Source organism: Arvicanthis niloticus, chromosome 14, assembly GCF_011762505.2.
Source record: "Arvicanthis niloticus isolate mArvNil1 chromosome 14, mArvNil1.pat.X, whole genome shotgun sequence".
Lineage (NCBI taxonomy): Eukaryota > Metazoa > Chordata > Mammalia > Rodentia > Muridae > Arvicanthis > Arvicanthis niloticus.
This window is the reverse complement of record NC_047671.1, coordinates 73,021,509-73,038,367: the sequence shown is the minus strand read 5'-3', so window position 1 is coordinate 73,038,367 and position 16,859 is coordinate 73,021,509. Positions and strand designations below refer to the sequence as shown.

The 16,859-nt window shown below is 45.0% G+C and overlaps 1 protein-coding gene and 1 long non-coding RNA gene across 6 annotated transcripts in view; one reads left to right on the top strand and one right to left on the bottom strand.

Moving 5' to 3' along the window:
* Lama3 (laminin subunit alpha 3) overlaps positions 1 to 16,859 on the top strand; it is a 237,054-nt gene that overhangs the window by 152,343 nt on the left and 67,852 nt on the right. For 2 of the 3 annotated variants that reach the window (XM_076912977.1, XM_034518466.2), the window contains exons 1-3: positions 8,123 to 8,293; positions 10,986 to 11,099; positions 14,335 to 14,444. In XM_076912977.1, the coding sequence (XP_076769092.1) occupies positions 8,123 to 8,293; positions 10,986 to 11,099; positions 14,335 to 14,444 (395 nt within the window). Of the gene's footprint in view, positions 1 to 147; positions 310 to 2,903; positions 3,003 to 4,682; positions 4,767 to 6,850; positions 7,082 to 8,122; positions 8,294 to 10,985; positions 11,100 to 14,334; positions 14,445 to 16,859 lie in introns of those variants that run through there. The other variant, XM_034518463.2, reaches the window with a different exon arrangement.
* On the bottom strand, positions 301 to 11,965 carry LOC143434373 (uncharacterized). 3 transcript variants are annotated; one of them, XR_013103841.1, is made up of 4 exons: positions 11,708 to 11,965; positions 7,935 to 8,048; positions 2,956 to 3,021; positions 301 to 1,416 (listed from the first exon to the last, which is right to left on the bottom strand). It is a non-coding gene; the product is annotated as an uncharacterized LOC143434373 (long non-coding RNA). The 3 variants fall into 3 exon arrangements; XR_013103840.1 differs by lacking the exon at positions 301 to 1,416 and having other exon boundaries at positions 2,230 to 3,021; positions 7,935 to 8,257; XR_013103839.1 differs by lacking the exon at positions 301 to 1,416 and having other exon boundaries at positions 2,230 to 3,021.

The window sequence follows — 16,859 nt, the reverse complement described above, 5'->3', positions numbered from 1 at the left end:
ACTTATTTCTTGCGTGTATGTGTGTATGCCACATGAGTGCAGGTGTCCTAGGAAGGCAGAAGGGGCGACCTTCTGGCACTACAGTTACAGATCGCCATAAGAGTTATATAGCCAATCATTCTAAAAGCCTCAGATACTGTTCTCTAGTTTGTAGACATGATGGGCTGGCGTCTGGAGACAGAAGATGGCGTTGATGTTCCCGTGTCCTTCAATCCGGGCAGCAACAGCATGGTTGCAGATCTGCAGGAGCTGCCGTCGTCAGTTCACAGTGCATCCTGGGTGGCACCTCCATCCTACCTTGGTGATAAGGTAATGATGGTCTGACATTCTCCTGAGCCCTCTGTGGCCTCAGCTGTCACTCAGCGCAGTTTCCCCAGAGGGAGGAAGCATCTGGAAGTTCAGGTAATTAACATTTAGAAATAAAGTTAGGCAATAATGAAGAAGATGCCCTGCCTCTGGCCATGAGGAGGGCTGAGAAAGGCACTCACGTGTGTGGGCCACGTACACTAGTTCCCGGAAAGGAAGTCCTCTACTATGTTTTTCTTGATTTGTGCTTCCTGCCAAGGAATTCTCCTCTGGAGAAATATAAAACCATTTAAATAATATCTGCTGCAAACAGTCCAGGTGCTCTGCTGAGAATTCTTTGTTTTAAAGTGGGAAGGTTCCTTGGCAGGAGAATACAAGCTGAAAGATGACTCAAGATTATTTGAAGAAGTGCAGGACCTGTGGCAGTTTGACTCACACATCAGGCGTACTTAACGACACTCCCCCATAGTCACGTGTGCAGGATAAGTGAGCCGCATACATGATTACGGCAGACCATGGCCATGATATGAGTACAGAAGTCCAAGGCATAAAAGCATAGGCTTCAAGTTAGGCAGCACAGGAGATGTGAGAAAGGGTGGGTTGCATGGCGTCCAGCTCGTAGGATGTCATCAGTTCATATTTTATATTAAATGTCAGGGCATCTATGGAGGTTCCATCATGTAAGCAAAATTGATAAAATTACCAGCTATCAGAGAATTAACTCAATGTTCATGAGTTAACTCAGTGTTGGCTCCAGATCTCTAATTCTGGGAGAACTATGAGCTCTGACACGCTCATGTGTGGAGCATTGCTTCTCTTTGGTCACTTGTTACCGTGCAGCAGCTTAAGTGGACAGGTGACAGACAGCGTTGTACAGTTTCTGTGGATCAGGGATCCAGGAGTCAATGGTCCAGAGCTTCCTCTGGGCTTATGGATGAGATGTTGTCCAGGGCTAGTCATTGCAGAGCTAGAAGGTCCGCTTGCTAAGGCCCCTGCCTTGCTTGCTTGTAGGCTTCTGTACCTCGCATCTCTGCCCGGAAGCTTCAGACCCTCCTCACATGAGAGCTTCCTAGGCTACTGGAGGAGCCTCTGTGATGTGGTGGCTGGCTTCTGCAAAGTAACTCAGGAAGGTGAATGACACAGAGGGAGTTAATGAAAGAACTCAAGGCAGAAGCCTTAATCTTACAACCCAACCTTGAAAGTGATGGACTCTCATTTCTCCTCTATTCTGCTCATTAACTTATTAGAAATGAATCACTGAGCCCACACTCAAGGGAAAAAAAAAAAACCAGGAAAGCTTCATTCACTTCTGTATGAGTTACTTTCCTGTTACTGTGATACAATACCATGAGCAAAAGCAAGGGGCCATATGGTGGAGGGAGACATGGCAGCCCATGTTTAGAATTGGAAGCTGAGGGGTCACATCTCCCACCATACAGAGAAAGCAGACAGTGAGCTAGAAGTTGGCAAGAGCATGAACTCTCTGAGCCCATACCCAAACCCACACCTCCTGAAAGTTGCACAAGCCCCCAGCCAGCACAGCAATAGAGGACCAAGTATCCAAATACATGAACATGTCGGGGACATTCCTAGTTCAAGCCACTACGGCCTCTAGAGAGGATCGTCAGAATCCATGCATGTATTTTAAAAGCCACCCCAGCCTCTCAAAAAAGACTGCTTAAAACCAACGAGATAAGCCCAGGTGTTTCTTGGAGATGTTCTAGACCCTGTGAATGCAGTTCTGGGATACCTTGTCAGCTTGCAGGTCCTAGGAGAAGCTCCCCTGGTCTAGGATCCCCGAGCATCTCCTCTGCACTCACTTGGAACAGCATTTTGCTCCCAATGATGCGATGTTGCTCCTCACACACTTGGATCACTCCCCATGCCCGGCTGAGTGCAGTGGGGGGAGAGACCGGGGCAGGGGTGAAGGGGTTGACCGGAAACGGTGACCATTCTGTATCTCTGAGGTAGCATATGATCATGGCTTCTCTCGCCAGGAAATTTATAATAACATAGGTAGGCAATAGTCACTGTCTGCCTTCAAGGGAGTTTCTTTCTTTTTGTGGGGAGGGGGATTTATTTTTAGAGACTTATTTTGCAATGGATATACCCATTTCTCCCAGTGAAATAATAGTCATCATAGGAAGGAGGAAAAAAAGTCTGACTTGTTCTAGTATGATCGCTGGTTTTTCTTTTAAATAAAGTGCATTCTTAATTTTAAAAGACTTTTATTTTTACTTTTTATTTATTTTTATTGTGTTTTGCCTGTATGTATGTCTGTGTGAGTGTCAGATCCCTAGGAACTGGAGTTATATATAGTTGTGAGCTGTTCTGTGGGTGCTGGGAATTGAACCTGGGTCCTCTGAAAGAGCAGCCAGTGATCTTAACCACTGAGTCATCTCTCCAGCCCCTACAGTCTTAATTATAAAAAATATGTTTGTATTAATGGTTTTCAGGAATGTAAAAATGACATAAAGCAGGAGGTGGTGGCACATTCTTAGTCCCACCCTATAGAGAGCACCCAGCTTTGCCAGGCATCCTGGTTAGTGCCAGCCTGGTCTTGTCCAGTGCAGTTGATACTGTTCATTCAATTTCAGGTGTCCTCATATGGCGGCTACCTCACTTACCAAGCCAAGTCCTTTGGCTTACCTGGAGACATGGTTCTTCTAGAAAAGCAGCCAGATGTGCAGCTCACCGTAGGTATTAAGGTGTGGCCTGAGCAGAAGGAAGCAGTGGCCACAACTGGGTGTTAGATTGATTTGTGTCTGACACTAACACAGAATGTTTAGAGCACTTGGCCCATCTGTTCAAAGGGTTCCTTCTTTCCCCTCCCAATGTATTTAGCTATACTTCACCCTTGAAACTGCCTCATGTCTTATGGTTTTATCTTTCAGTTTAGTCTCAAAATGATTTGAGTCCATTCTTCATGGCACCCCTGCAATACAGGACAAAATCCCTGGAATATGGGTTAGGGTGCCGTAGTCTGAAGCCCACTCTGTTTCTGCTTAATATGGAAGCAGGGCTGCTGGACATGGAACCCAGGGTCTCACACTTGCTATGCAAACACTCACCACAGAGGCCTGTGTGCTTGGTAGATCTTTGTCTTCAAACCCTGCTGAGCTATATTTTGCTTTGACCAATAAACAAATGTATTGAACTGTTGTAAAAACAAAAACAAACAAACAAACAAACAAACAAAAAAACCCTCAGCGAACCTTAGCAAAGCGTAGTGAAAATTAAGCAACAAAGATTTTAGACTTGCACAAGGAAAAACTGTTATGTGTAAGAGGACTGTCCCAGCTGGGCAGGGTTTCCGTGTTGTATTTTACACAGGAGCTAAAGCCATTGCTGCATGCACTTTTTTCTGCAGAGGACTTAACTGCACATCCTCTTGGAATGTACTGGGAGGCAGTGGTCAGAATTTCCCCTTACTTTTGCCTTCAGATGTGGAAATCATTCAGGCTCACAAAAGTTTTTCTTTGTTGCCTCATTTTAAACCACTATAAACTAAGAAACAAGAGCCTTGTTTCTTAGATTAAGGTTTGAAGTGGTCTGTGAGCCTCAATGTCCCACCCTCCTGAAAGGACTACCTCTGGGTTTGGAATCCACACAGAACAGCTGGGCAGCAGTGTGTGTCTTAGGGTGGGGCTGTCCTGCAGGGCATGGACAAGCCCATGAAGTTCTGTGAAGCTCACTGTAGCCACTGGATGGGATGGGGCAGAGGCTGAGAGTGGAGGCCAGATCCCACAGCAGTCCTGGGCCCATGTCTTTATCTATAAACTTTGTCTTCTTCAAGGAGCTGAGCACACCAGCTGCAATGTGAGGCTCTAGACACCCTTCCTCCATCCCCACCCTCCCCGGCAATCTACCACCAAGGCACAGTCCTATTGGCAGCTATGAAATGGACTTACACATTTACTATAAAGAATGACTAAAGTAAATGCTTCCCCATCTTTTCAACTTCATTCATTCATTCATTCATTCATTCATTTAATATGTATGAGTATTTAATCTGCATGTCTGGCCCGGCACAAGAGAGAGCATCAGATTCCCTGGGACTGAACTTACAGATGGTTGTAAACCTCCCTGGGGACACTAGGAATTGAACTTAGGACCTCTAAAAGAGCAGCCGGTTCTCCTGACCACTGCTCAGCTGTCTTTCCAGCTCTGAATTTTTTCTCCATATTTAAAAATCACTTTTGGCCAGGATAGTTTTTGTATTTGTGAAAATGTACCATATTAGCTACTGTTTATCTGTGTCCATGTCACTAAGCCATCAGAGCTGAGCTGTGCAGGGCCAGAGGAATCTGTTCTAACATCAATAGGAACCTTCTCAAAGCTAAGGCACTAATGCATTCCTGCTTCCCTTTAAATAGGGTCACCACATGTCCATCATCCATAAGGAGCCCAGCGACCCACGGCCAGACAGGCTACATCATGGAAGAGTGCAAGTGGTTGAGGTAAAAGAGGAGACCTGAGGTTTCTGGTGATCCTTCCTGTTCTGTGTTTTATTTCTTTTAGTTGAGTTTTATATATATATGCCCGCATGCACACACACACACACACACACACACACACACACACACTCATGCATGCACAAAGTACAAACCTCTAGCATATAATCTAGAATATAATATACCATTAGGTGTTTGATGGTTACATGGTTTTGTCCCCCTAACCTCCATTTCTCTCAGAGCAGGGCAGAGTACGGCCTCAGCTATAGTTCCTGAGGTGATGTTTCCTCCTTGTCTAAGAAAAGTTTTCTCATTGGCTTGAAATTGCCAGGAAGGCTGGTCAGTAAGGATCCTCCTGTCTCCAGCTCTTACCCACCCCTCCATCACTCATGCTCACAGAAAGCAGAGAGCGCATGTTCATTAGTGTTAGAGAGATGGTTTGCTGGTTACGAGCACTGTTGCTTTTTTAGAGGACCTGAGTTTAGTTCCCAGTACTCAGACTAGGTGGCCCACAACTTCCTGTAACACCTGCTGCAGGAGATCCAATGCTCTCCTCTGATCTCCATAAATACCTTCATGCATGTACATGGCATGAAGATCTGCCACTTATACATAGATAAAAAAAATTAAAATAAACCAGCATAGAGAGACACATCAGAGAGGTTGCTTTCTTGAAATCATCTGTGTCATCTACAAACCAGGAAGAGACCCTCCTGATGCAGCTGGTGCAGCCAGAACCTTGATGTGGGGCTTAGAGCATCTAGAACCATGACAGACTAAACTTCTTGTTTCAACCGGCTACCAAAGTGCAAAACTCCACCACAGGATCTAGAATCTAACATACCGTAGAGTGTTCAATGTTCATATGGTTTTGTTCATATTGTCTTTTGGAGGCAGATGTGAGTTTGAAGGAACGTAAATGTCCCAATGTATAATGGAGACTCCAGAAAGAGAAAGGAAAACATTTGAAAAAGCAATCACTTCCCAAACTTAATGACTGTCACTAATGTATCAGTGCCAAACCCTCAAGAGAGGACCACCTCCTACAAGTTGTCCCCAGAGCTCCACGTGTGCTCTGAAATGCATACTCTGACACACATACATCATAAAGAGTGCAAAATTACAAAGGAAAGGAAACAGTGCAACCAAGAATTATGTGCAAATTATTTATCACATTAAGCACAGTGATCTGAGCTATGGGCAGAAAATTAATTATTAAATAACTTGTTGATAAGAAGTACCCAGTCACAAAAACCATACAAGATGTGAGTCCACTACTGATGTGAGGTCCTCTAAGATAGCCCAACTCTTAGAAAGCGGGCCATGCTTTTCCACAGAGGGGTCTGTGTGGAGTCCTGTTTGCACACATGAGCAGGGTTTTCAGACTTGTGCCATGTTGTACTCAGCTCAGATTACTGTGCTATAGGAATCTGTAATTAAAATGGGTATGATGGTACATTTCATGCCACGTGTGCTTTTTTAAATAATGAAATTACACATGCACATTACAAACCAAAAAATGATATGCGGAGTCATGAATAGTGTCTCACATCGGAAAGCTCAGAACTTGGAGGCTAAGGTAAAAAGGACCGTAAACCAGGCTAGCCTGGGCTACACTGTAAGTTCCAGGCTAGTCTGAACTACTTAGCTAGACTCTGTTTCAAGAATAATAAACAAAACAACCCCTCCACAACAACAAAAAAGCAAACAAAAATAAAAAAGGAAGTGAAAAAATAAAGTAGAAATCAATAAAACAAATCTGTTTGTGCCAGAAGACTGTGTAGAAGACTGTGGGAACTGTCTAATTATGACATCAGCTAGCATTACCTGATTCAGCCAGCTTTTCTTCTGGTGTCTTCATCACTGACTCTATATTCTTCCCAGATTAAAGTAGATTTACAAAGGCATGGCACTGGTCATGGAGACCCCTTCCCGGGAGTAGCCCGGTGTGACTGTTCCAGGACACACACCCAGTCTTCCTTTGAGTCTTTCCCCTTTATACATGCTAGCTGTCTTTGGTTTGACCCATTCCAGGGCCCCCTCTCTGGAAGAAATTTTGCCTAAGAAAACCTCTCCATTTGCCCATGCAGGGAAACTTCAGACATGCAGGCAACAGTGCCCCGGTATCCCGGGAAGAACTTATGACAGTGCTGTCCAGACTGGAAGGCCTCCACATCCGGGGCCTTCGCTTCACTGAGACACAGCGGCTCACCCTGGGTGAGGTAGGGCTGGAGGAGGCGTCTGACACGGGAAGCGGACCCAGGGCTCATCTTGTGGAGATGTGTGCCTGTCCCCCTGACTACACAGGTGACTCATGTCAGGTACGGAACTTTCCCCGGTTGGTATTCCTCACCTCCCTGCGGCCCCACCTGTGTCTGGCTTTTCCTGGCTGCTGTCCAGCAGTGCGGCGGCAGTGTTGGGGCTCTCTCTACCCATCACCCAAAGGTGCTGGGCCAGATCTAGTATTCTCATCCCAGATTACCTTCAGGGGTTTAAAACGAGCCAAAGACATTACAGAGTTTTGCCATTCATGAGTTTGACATCCATAGATGTAAAAGGCAGAGGTAGGAAGGCTGTATTTTTGCCTGTCCTTTGCTGACCCTTCCCGCCACCCCACCACACCAGTGTAGTTAAATCTTGGATTCAGAAGGCAAAATCTCACTCCCCTTCTCACCTCTTGGTAGGGTTGAGCTGCTTAAAGTTGGCCTCATAAGATTAAAGTGTACCACCAAATGAAACTTCTCTATCGCAACCCATAAATCAATATGTTCTCTTCCTAACAAGAAGCCGTGTTGGCAAAATTAGTAGGAGATAGCAGTGGTGTTGTGTGTGCCCCACGCACCAAGTGCACATAAACTAGCAAAGCTCCACTTCCTGTGTCTCTTAAGCCAGTGAGTATCCCCCACCTCAGCACCATGGGAACCCCCTTTCTTGTGAGTTGGTTCATAAGTTATGCCTTCCATCTCTTTTCTAACTGACTTTAAATATAAAATAGGTAGCCCAAGGAAAAGAGGAGAAGGTGGATTAGCACTCTCGTGGCCAGGGTGTGGGCTTCTGCCTTGAGTCAGCCTGTGATTTACAGCTGCTCTAATCGTCTGGTGCTGTCTGCAGCGCCAGGTGGGTAGAAGGTGACGTCTGCCCCACCTTGCAGGAATCACAGAAGGCTGCACTTACCTGTGGAACTGTTATGTGCTCTCTCTCCCTGTGTAGGCTGACTCATGTGTGAAGTTTAAAGGTGGGGCCCTGCCGCAGACAGCCTTCTTTCCCTGAGTCAGGCAGGCCCGGGCACTGCAGGAAAGGCAGGTATAAGAGGAAGAACACCGAGGTTTGCATGCAGCCAGGCAGGACACCCAGGGATCAGGATGCTGCCTGTAGTGAGGTGGTCAGCGTGGAGCACGGGTTGGCTATGGATCTTTGGGGCAGCCCTGGGCCAGTGCCTGGGATATGGCTCAGAGCAGCAAAGGGTAGCGTTTCTTCAGCGTCCAGGTCAAAATCATCTGCAAGCAAGTTATATGGAGCTTAGACCAAGCCAGGTAATGCGCCTTTTACATTTTGTTTTGGGGTGGGAAAATGTGTCCAGCTTGGTGATAATTAGAATTAGGGTTATTAATGAGTAGATGGGTGGGCTGGGGGGAGGGCAGTTGGCCTCCCAGTTGCTGTGAGTGGCAGGGTTTATTGCGGTACCTGACAGATTGCTCTCCTAAGCTATGAACCACAAGCCCCATAAACTTCAGCCCATTTTGAATACCCAGACAGCCAAGAGCCTGGATGCTTGTGGAATACTGGTATACCATGAAACTCTGTGCCCTTTTAGAACTAGCTCAAGCCCGGGACAAGAGTCTACTGCATGTAGGCTTGCAAGTTTCACCTGAAAAAAAAATTACCCACATAGTATAACATGAGGAACAATACGGGGAAAGGCTAAGAAAAGCGATCGAAGTTTATGCAGTGCCTCACAGACATGCCTCGATTTGTCAGGCACGAAACATTCCGGAATTCTACTCACTCCTTACATGCCCTGCCTGCTATAAGTACACTTACAGAGAAACTGAGCCTGTGGCTTATGGAATAGACCCAGAAAGTAGACAAGGCGCGGTTTTATCTTCTGTAATATAAATTGTTACTAGAAATTTTATCCTTAAAAATGGCTTTGCAAAACTTCACAACTTATGAAGTCTCTTTGTTGATGTAACCTATTAGGACACATTCATTTTCATCTGAAATAAATCTTCAATAGGCTTTGAATACTTCTATAAAATATATTGCTTGCTTTGTGGAGGCACAAAATGGTTACAACTGAATCACTAACAAGAACTCTGAATCACATGACCTAGAAATTGGGCAGAACATTTTTTCCTGCTGGTAATTAAAAGCACATCAAGGTGGATGATTTTGTTTTGATCATGGTAGACTGTTCTTTCCCAAAGAAGGTTTAATTAGGGCTTTTGCCCAAGCATGGTATCGTCAACTCACAAGACCTGTTTGTTCATTTGGATAATTTATCCCTTACCAAATATAATTATTTTGAGCAAGTAACATGATCTATGATGTTAACTTCAGCTGGCTTGTTGCAGATCTGATCACCGTCCCTGGCTGGATTTCATTCAGATGTGTCTCACATCTGAGCTAATGGCAAAGAACATTCTTTTAATACTTTAATTCTCCTTTAGACAAGCCTATTCATGTACAGCCCACAAAGAAAAAAATTTGCAATATATCCCTTTGTCTAAATATGGTCCCTAATCTCTCAAAGGAACATTACATTAGACGTTCTGTTCTGTCGATTGTGTGATCTGCACTCATTGGTCTTTAGGAAGGAGTTCCTGGCTGGCACGGGATTCTGTCTTGCAGTTGTCCATGTGCCGACCTTCATGGGCACAGGCAGTATGACTGGCCAGTTTATCTCAAGGTTCCATTTGACTGTCATTTCAGAGTCTTATGGACATGTATGCTGTTTAGGACAAGGAGATAGGTTGAGATATTAATTCTTCCTGTTGTCTTAAAGGTGGGGATCTGGGGGCTCAGAGCAGGGAACAAGGGAAAATGCTCAGTTTCAGTCTGTGAATTGATTAGCCTGCCACTATAACGACTTTATCTACCTATCATCCTTCCAAAAGGCTGGCGGGACTCAAATGCTTTTAGTGAGCACTATAAGAGTCAAATCACTGTTTTTATTTATCTGTTGGATTGTTGTTGAGATACGGTTTTACTCTGTAGCTCTGGCTGGCCTGGCACTCACAGAGATCCTCCTGCCTCTGTCTTCCAAGTGCTAGGATTAAAAGCCTATTGGAAAGTTCTTTTTTTTTTTTTTTTTTTTTTTTTTTTTTAAAGACAGGGTTTCTTTGTATAGTCCTGGCTGTCCTGGAACTCACTCTGTAGACCAGGCTGGCCTCGAACTCAGAAATCCGCCTGCCTCTGCCTCCCAAGTTCTGGGATTAAAGGCGTGCGCCACCACCGCCCGGCCTATTGGAAAGTTCTTAACAGAATCTTTTAAACAAGACATAAGCCCATGGAAAACTATTAACTTTTTATTCATATAAACACTAGTAAACCATGTTATTAGAGTGGAAGGAGACAGTAAAGCATTAACTGACAGAATATTGAACCCAAAACAAGATCAAACCTGGAGACTCTCAGGCAGGATCTCTATATGTGGAAGACATTTTTCTGAAGTGTTTTGTATGTGAGAACTCAATACCTCTTAATACCTTCTACCAAGTCTTCCTGGTGACCACTGGTTAGTAAGTGTCACTGCAATGATCTCAATAACTGCACCATTGTTGAGTAGATTCCATTGAAGACTCTGTGTCCACCCCACCCCACCTACCACCAGCCGGAACCCACACTTAGGGAGGGCTGGGCTATCAGGAGAGTCTTGAACTTGAGTTGTTTGTCTTAGCTGTCCACCCCAGTAGGGACTGCAGTCCTGGTCCTCTTTACTCCTCTCTGTCTACCTCCTCAGCCCCTTTGAGACAATGGGTTTGTGGAGAGGGGCCCATGCCCACATCTCCTTTCTCTGCTAGTTTCCATTCCTACGGTCACAAAGACCCAGCACAACCTGACCAAAAGCAAAAGAGTTGCCCGGTGGTTGGTGTCAGATATCCTCATAAGACCCAGAGAAAGAAGGTTTTAAAACCCTAACTTCTTCACAGTCAGAATTGGGACGAGCTTTCAAAAATAATTCTTCTCTTTGTATTGATTAAACGTTTTTTGTTTGAAAAATAGAGTTGTCGCCCTGGATACTATCGGGACAACAAAAGCTTACCTGCAGGAAAGTGTGTTCCCTGTGATTGCAACGGACATTCAAACAGATGCCAGGACGGCTCAGGGGTGTGCATTGTGAGTAAACGGGTAGTTCTGCTGCTGTCTGCAGGCAATCTGTTCCTCCTCCTTTCCTTGAGACATCAAAGTCCCATCTCCCATAGAACCCTAAACAGAGATTGCTATGGCCATAGCTCCTGAATCACCAGGCCAACTTAGGTATTTTATACTTGACTTCTGCCTGCATTGCAACATACAGCCTCAGAGGAGAACACCTGTCTGAGCAGTCACGAGATACCTTAGCTCCTTTTCTCTGCCTCATTAAATATATATTAACAGGTGGATCAAAGGGCTCAAGTCTTGACTAGATATAATAACTCTGAGCTGTGAATCTGAGGCTCAGTTTTGTTGGGTTGACATGGGTTTCAACAGGGACACTTGAGGCTATCAGATGAGAAGTAGCTTAAGAAAGCTATTACAGGGTGTTGAACGTGGTACTCACACTGAACATGGCAGACTGCTGACCTAGTGTGCACAGGGCCCAGCACCATATGAACCAGCCTGTAATCCCAGGACTCCGGTGGAGGCAGGAAGATCAGAAGTTGTCTTAGTCACTGTGCTGTCCTTTGAAGAGACACCATGACTGTGACAACTCTTATAAGAGAAAGCATTTAACTGGGGCTTACAGTTTCAGAGGCTTGGTCCATCGTCATCATGGTAGGAAGCGTGGCAGCATGTGGGCAGATGCTGGAGCCGTAGCTGAGAGGTCTCCATCCGATCCATAAGCAGGCAGAGAGCAACTCTGGGTCTACTGTGGGCTTTTGAACCCTCAAAGCCTCCCACAAAACCACTTCCGCCAACAAAGCCACACCTCTTAATCCTCAAACAGTGCCACTCCCTGATGATGAAACATTCAAATACGGGGGCCTATGAGGGCCATTCTTATTCAAACCACCACAGAAGTTCAAGGTCATCTTTGGCTAACTAGCAAGTTTGAGGCTATCTTGAGACATATGAGACCTTGCCTGAAAAAATAAAAATAAACCGAGAAGGGAGACATGTAGGACATTTATGAGGGAAGGTCTACATAGCAAGTTCCAGCTTAAGAAGGCTAAACAGTGGGATCTTTTCTCAAAAAAAGTTTTTTAAAAAAGTTAGTTTGTTAAGTAATTTTCATCTCCAAAGAGCCTTTTAGAATTATCTGCTTAATTAAGTTTAACTGCACTCCATCCCATCAGACTCCCGTTTGATAGCCAGGACCTCCCAGTTAGGCAAGGACCTTTGGAAATGTACTCTACTGCCAGGACTCGCCTTGTTTAACGCGGCTAGCATCTGTGGAGTCCCTGGGCTGTACTGAACCTGCCCCTCACGTCTCAGAGATCTGCTTCCCCTGCTAGTTGGGGCAGGCCAGAACAGGAAAGTGCGGGAGGGGCCACCTGATGGATTCTAACCTTATATGTTCAGAAAGAGTAAACAGCACCCACCAATGGTTGTTTTCTGGCTCATAAGTATTCATGAGCAAAAGTCTGTTTGATACTGCCTGGGGTGTGTGTGTGTGTGTGTGTGTGTGTGTGTGAGAGAGAGAGAGGGGGGGGGAATGGTGTTGCCTTCACTACGAATGTTTATCTTACCACAGAGTTATCGCAGACATCAAGTCTACCTTCTAAAGGCCACCAGAGAACAAAAGGAATTTTCTCTAGATTCTGTATGCTTCATGGAAGGATAACTTGTGGGACTTATACTTCATTTTTCAACCAAACAAGATTTTCTTTTCCACTTGCTACTTCTATAGTTCTCCCTTTACTTGCCTCTAAAGGCTGCTGTGGCTTCTCCAGGCAGACCACTTACAGGAAACCCTGAGAATGGCTGTCTGGTTGGTCCTGAGATCTATGCTACAGATCCACCAGATACAACCCTTCCTATGGAGAACCCTCTTTACACAGGTGTACATACCCACATCCACCCTACCTATCAACATACTGGGGCAACAACCATGAGGCAGAGGGAGCTAACTGAGCCTGGCATGAACTACTGAAATCCCGAAGCCCACCCCGGGTGACACACTTCCTCTAACAAGGCCACACCTCTTAATCCTTCCCAAGCAGTTCCACCAACTGGGGACTAATGGACACATGAACCATTGGTAGCCATTCTCATTCAAACCAGCACACTACCTAACCATGCTTTATATGATTTTTAATCCTTAAAGATTCATAAAGCACGGATTTGTTTAATTAGGTGTCTTTTCCATCGGAGACAAGCCCCATCCTCTTGTAATTTATTTTTCCAAACTTAGTCCCAGGCCTTATTTAAGTCTTCACATCCATTATCTTGCCTGGTTCAAGCACCATGGTGGAATACAGAGGTAAAAACTTCTAAGTAAACTGTCAGAGGTCAACCTTGTTCAAGGTCATCTTAGTCACCAAATATCTGTAGCACAGGAAACTGTCCTTTCTTCTCTCTCTCTCTTTCTCTCTGTCTCCCTCCCTCCTCTCTCTCTCTCTCTCTCTCTCTCTCTCTCTCTCTCTCTCTCTCTCTCTCTCTCCACACGCCTCTCTCTGTTTGTGCATGTACACACTCATATTTGAAGCTTCATTTTGAGAATGAAAATCTGTTCTGTCTTCTGTCGGACCCGGTGGTGGCAAGTCATGGCAGTGTGCCTTCAGTAAGGCATCAACTTTGACATGAGGACAATTGGATTCACACAAATCCAATAGACACAATTCCTTAATTCTCTGGAATTTACGTTAAAGGGTCTTCTGATATTGTGTAATTTTCCACTGTTTTTACAGATTCCATGTATAACCACCTATTAAAAGTTTCTTGCACTTGAGTGTATTATGGTGAATGAATTATGAAGTAAAATGAGGTTAGTGCCAGAGAAGAGCCTTTCAAAAAGGATGGGGGAGAGAGAAGCTGCACTTCCCAGGGTCCCAGGGCAGATTTAAGTTTTTTGCTTGCTTGCTTGTTTGATTTGAACCATGCAAACTGGGGTCCTCATGCATGCCAGACACGTGTTAAGTACTTCACGAAGGCTGAGCTCTCCTTCCAGCATCCCAGTATTTGTATGTGGTACCAACAGCAATTAAATAGGAAAAAATGCATGTGGTTAACAGAATCTGCACGATCATGCAGCCAGAGGACTTGAGCTATGATTGGATGAGACCAGGGGCTGAAGTTCAGCTGTGCCAAGTTCACCAAGTGTACTTGAAGCTCTGAGTTTAGTCTTCAGCACTGAAAAGGATGTATAAACTGATAATGAAGTGATCTGTGCAGTAGACAGCTAACTCATGTCCTGTTCATCTGTCCCCAGAACTGTCAGCACAACACAGCTGGGGAGCACTGTGAGCGTTGCCAAGAGGGTTACTATGGAAATGCCGTCCACGGATCCTGTAGGGTCTGCCCCTGCCCTCATACCAACAGGTACAGTTGAGGCTTACAAATTGCAGTTTGTAGTCTGGCAGTTGCACAGAACTGAGCAGATGGGGGAAGGGGCCCTAGTGGGTTAGAGAGAAGTCACTCCTAAAGGCTATGGGTTTTCTTGAAGTGATAACTAACTGTATTCTAAAATTGATCATAGTGGTGGTCATTCAAATGTGTGACTTTACTAAGCCCATTGAACTTATACTAATTGTGGGTAAATTGTATGGTATGTGAATAATATTTCACTAAGGCTAAGTTTTGGGTATGTTTGTTTTTTGGGTTTTTTTGTTTTTTTGTTTTTTTGTTTTGTTTTGTTTTTTTTTGTCTTTTTCATTGTGAGCCTAGCCTTTAACAGCTGAGCCATCTATTTTTTTCTTAAATGAACAGACATGAATAAAAGAGAAAAACAAAACAAAATAAAACAAAAGCAATCATCAAACAGAAACCATCTTTTAAAATTGTTCCCTTTTGTCTTTTTCCTTTTCTTTTTTCTTTTGCTGCTCACTCAGTGGTTTTACAAATTTCCTGGGCACCCACAATAGAGCCAGCTCTCAGCCTGGCTTTGTGCTTAGGAAATCAATATACTGTAAATATGGTAGGATCTGATGTCCCCAGCTTTACCTAGTGTGGGTCAGAGAAAGAAAAGGTCATCATAACTCAGTAAGTAAATGTAAAAATAAACATGAAATAGAATATCAGACAGACATGAGACTATGTGAGTGACAATGTGTGCCTATGTTAGAGAGAGTGGCCAAGAGACCTTGGTTAGAGTGACATTAATCATGAGTAGAGATGGCCATGGTAGCACCTTGGTCCCAGAAGAGAAACCCTTCTAGCATCTGCCCTGCTTTGATGTCAGAAGGTACAGTCGAGGCTCACAAGCTCAGTTTGGGGTCTAGCAGTTGCACAGAACTGAGAGCAGGTGGGGAGGAAGCAGGTTAAAGAGCTATGTTCGTAGAGAGGCAGGAGGAGCTGAAGTGCACTAGAGAGGAAGTTGACCCAACTAGGCTTCTTTATTGGATGCACAATCTGCCAAACACTGCAAGGCTGAGTTTTGTGAAGAAGAAATAAAGGCTCCTCGTGAGGCAGCCAAGCACAGAGACAGGATGTGGAGCAAACCTCAGACCCATTTTCATAAGAGCAGAGTTCGAGACTATTTATGGAATAAGGAAGAAACGTTACTTAAGGCATGTGTCAAGGTGAGATGGGGCAAGGGGAACATTTATCAGTCACCTACAAGTATATGATTGAACTTCATAGGATGCTTGTCCAGGAAGTGACAGCTTTGACCTGATCTGAAGGCTGAGTTTTTCTGTCCCTTTATGTCAACAGTGTCATCCAGTGGACCCTTGTTCATGTCAAGAGGAGAGTCAGTGATTCCAACAGAAGTAGCTTTTAGGTCCTGAAAACTCATCTGGATAATCATTAAACCCCACGAGTCAGGGTTGTTACCTATGCTGAGCTCATGGCACCTCATCTACACGGGCCCCACATTAGTAACTTTTTAAAGTAAACAAAAGCAAGTGAAACAAAGGGATTATTCAGGTTTCTTCTCAGTGTCAACTGGAGCTGAGGTTGAAGGTCTTGCCAGGACTCAGATTCCATGATTCTTGAAAACTATAGTGAAGCATCTGGGTTTAATTCTTGGTGTGACGGAAGCCTTGGGGAAGCTTTGGGCTCCCGAGTGATACAAGTGTAGCTGTCATTCAGGCCTGGTGTGACTGACAGATGGCAGGTAGAACAGTCACCATTTCTTCTCCTGTCCTCAGTGGGCCTGGCACTTTGTTATATTCTTGTTCATCATGAAGTGATCACCATGGCGTCCAAGGAAAGAGTGACTTAACAGCTAACTAAGGAAAGTAGCAACAGGTTTGAAAATCAAGAAACAGCCCATGCAGCACAAGCTCAGAGATCAGAGCAGCGCACTAAGCAGAGTGCTAGCAGCTGGGTGTCAGATGACCTGGCCACATCGCCCTCCTCACGGCCACACACCTCAGTGCTGCTTCTGCAGAGATCCCCATTCCGAAGGTCCGCCTTGCCTTTCCATCTGTATGATTGATTCCCAATGAGCCTGCCCTGTCCTGCAGCGTTCTTTGTGAGCCGGTCCAGCCCTCCATGCCCGCCTAGACTTGCGCAGGCAGAGGCTGGCAGAAGAAGAAAAGAGCAGGATCTCCATGGGGCGCTCAGGGCTGGGTAAAAGCATATCGCTATCCTCAAAGCCAGCTCCCCGCTTGGGTGCAGCTGAGCCGCACATGGATCTTTGAGTTTGCCATTGTAATTGTTTAACACCTCTTCCTCCATCAACAGAAACACCACGGAGAGACTTCATATGGTCCCTAAGGAAAGTTCTACATCCATCCACCCCAACAAGGGCGGCTTCCCAAGCATAATCTCTCCTGCTAGCTAGTTTTCTCT